General features: G+C 45.2%; 1 protein-coding gene across 1 annotated transcript in view; it reads left to right on the top strand.

Annotated features, from left to right (window-relative positions):
• The first annotated feature begins 852 nt into the window (after window positions 1-852).
• The window catches only part of LEXM (lymphocyte expansion molecule), a 27,879-nt gene continuing 26,334 nt past the window's right edge, over window positions 853-2,397 (top strand). The window contains exon 1 of the mRNA XM_011370512.2: window positions 853-953. Within this exon, the coding sequence (XP_011368814.1) occupies window positions 853-953 (101 nt within the window). The remainder of the gene's footprint in view (window positions 954-2,397) is intronic.

The raw sequence follows: 2,397 nt of genomic DNA, 5'->3' as shown, positions 1-2,397 counted from the left end.
AAATTATGATGACATATACTTAGTATAAAATATACTATTTTGACCATTTTTAAGTGTGCAGTTCAGTAGTATTAAGTATACTCACATTGTTGTACAGCAATTACCACTATCCATCTCCAGAACTTTTTCATCTTTCCAAACAGAAACTCTGTACCCATTAAAAAATAACTCCTCATTCCTCCCTTCCCCAGCTCCTGGTAAGCACCATTCTACTTCTGTCTCTATTAACTTGATTACTTTAGGTACTTCATATGAGTGGAATAATATGTTTGTCTTTTTGTGTCTGGATTATTTCAATGAACATCATTTGTCAAGGTTCATCCATGTTGTAGCATGTGTCAGAATTTCCTTTTTAAGGCTGAATAATATTGCATTTGTATATATATTCCACATTTTCTTTATCCATTCATCCATTAATGGACACTTGGGATGCCTCCATCACTTGACTATTGGGAACAGTGCTGCTATGAACATAGCAATTCCTTTGGGTGTATACCCAGAAGTGGAATTGCTGGGTCATATGGTAATTCTATGCTTAATTTTTTGAAAAACTGCTATACCGTTTTCCAGAACAGCGGCATCATTTTACATTTCCGCCAGCAATGTACAAATATTCCAATTTCTCTACATCCTCACCGACACTTGTTATTTTTTCTGGTTTTGTTTGTTTGTTATAATAGCCATCCTAATGGGTGCGTTTGGCTTTTGATATGACTCTGAGAAGATGAGTAGGAGTTGAACAGGGAGGGTAGGTTGTGAGAACCTTTCAGCAGTAGGAAAGGCATATGGAAAGACCAGAGGTTTGCAGTGTAGACTGTGCCTCAGACCAGAGTAGCCCCATATAGCTGAAGCATGAGGAAGAGATGGCAGGAGATGAGGTCTGAAGTCAGTGGCCACAGCCCTATCACAGAGGCCCGAATCCTGGCTGAGAAGATTGACTTCATTCAATTGACGTAACAGATGACTCCAGAATCTGGATGAGTTAGAAACTCTTGCAGCCAGGGAGTTCTCAAATCTAGTTATGAGTTCCGTATTCATTGTGTGCTCCTATACCTCACTATATGTGACCAGGGCAAGTTACTCTCCCTGTCTGAGCCTTAGTTTCCTCTTTCATATGATGGAGACGAGAAGAGGTTGCGGCATTATCTACAAGAGAGAAAGAGTTCGTTTCTATGATCAGTGAGTTGCTGCGATGAGGAGGCTGTGGGCTAACTAAGGCAGGCTGCCTTGCCGCAGAGCTGACCCACCCTGGCCTGCTGTGGTTTGCCTGGCATCCAGAACTCCCAGCCTAGTGGACTTTGGCCTATATCCTGCAGTCACTCCTCCATGAGCCCTGCAGCCAAGGGGCTCAGGCTGGGACAGAAGCAGCAAAGCAGCCCCGGGCAGGTGTGGGCCACCATGAGAGCACCTGAGCAGGCCCGGGGCTGGTCTCAGGGCTTCCCCATGCATAAGACTTGGTAGTATACACAGCCACATCTCACTGGCACCTCAAAACATCTCCTCAAGGAGGCTGCAGTCATAGGTCCATGTGACAGATGAGGAAATTGAAACTTGGCCAAGGCCACCATCTAGGGAGCAGCAGGCCCAGGATTTAAATATAAGTCTGAGGATTTATGGACTCCTGGGAAGTTGGACTAGATTCATTTATTTGTTCACATGCTACTCAACAAATATTTACTAAGCATTTACTGTGTGCCAGGTACTGCAAAGTAGTGAATGAGACACAGTCTCTGCCCTGAGCCTGCTGAAGGTCCCTTTCCTAGGTCATGGAATGGTCTCTTATTGAGGTTCCACTACCTGCCAGGAACATACTAAAGTAGCTCATTTAATCCTCACAGAAATCTGGAGAAACAGAGCTTATTAGCTATATTTTACAAGTAAGAAAGTTGAGAATCAGAAAAGGAAGTGACTTGCCCAAGGTCACAGAGTTGGGAAGGTGCAGAGTCTGTGCTTGGATGACCCGGGGTGTCTATTCTGTGTGTATTCCTGAGGCCTGACACGTCTGACTATCAGCTCAGCAGTGCAGGATGGACGGTCTGCCAGCCATGGCCATGTGCCTGCCTGACCTGGTGCCTGAGAGTCGTGATCTTGCTGGGAGTCCAAACTTCCTATTTAAATGTTATATTGAGATGTCAGAGAGCATTGGGTGGGGCCCAAAAAGAGACCCACTGTCCCAGCAGTCTGGTTCCACCACAGGCTGGATGCAGGGCCCAGAAGAAGTCCTGTTTCTCTCTGACTTCAGTTCTGTCATCAGCAAATGAGACATGTCTGTCAAGCTATACTAGATGAAGCAGGAGGAGGGATGAGAGCTGACCTGTTGGGGCCACATACGCTCAACTCCTTTCTCTACTTAGCAGGTCATACACACACTTCAATGATGAGTTTGGCATTCTCCTC

The sequence above is a fragment of the Pteropus vampyrus genome, unplaced genomic scaffold, assembly GCF_000151845.1.
Source record: "Pteropus vampyrus isolate Shadow unplaced genomic scaffold, Pvam_2.0 Scaffold170, whole genome shotgun sequence".
Classification (NCBI taxonomy): domain Eukaryota; kingdom Metazoa; phylum Chordata; class Mammalia; order Chiroptera; family Pteropodidae; genus Pteropus; species Pteropus vampyrus.
Note: the sequence above shows the minus strand (reverse complement) of the source record. Positions and strands in the feature narration are given on the sequence as shown.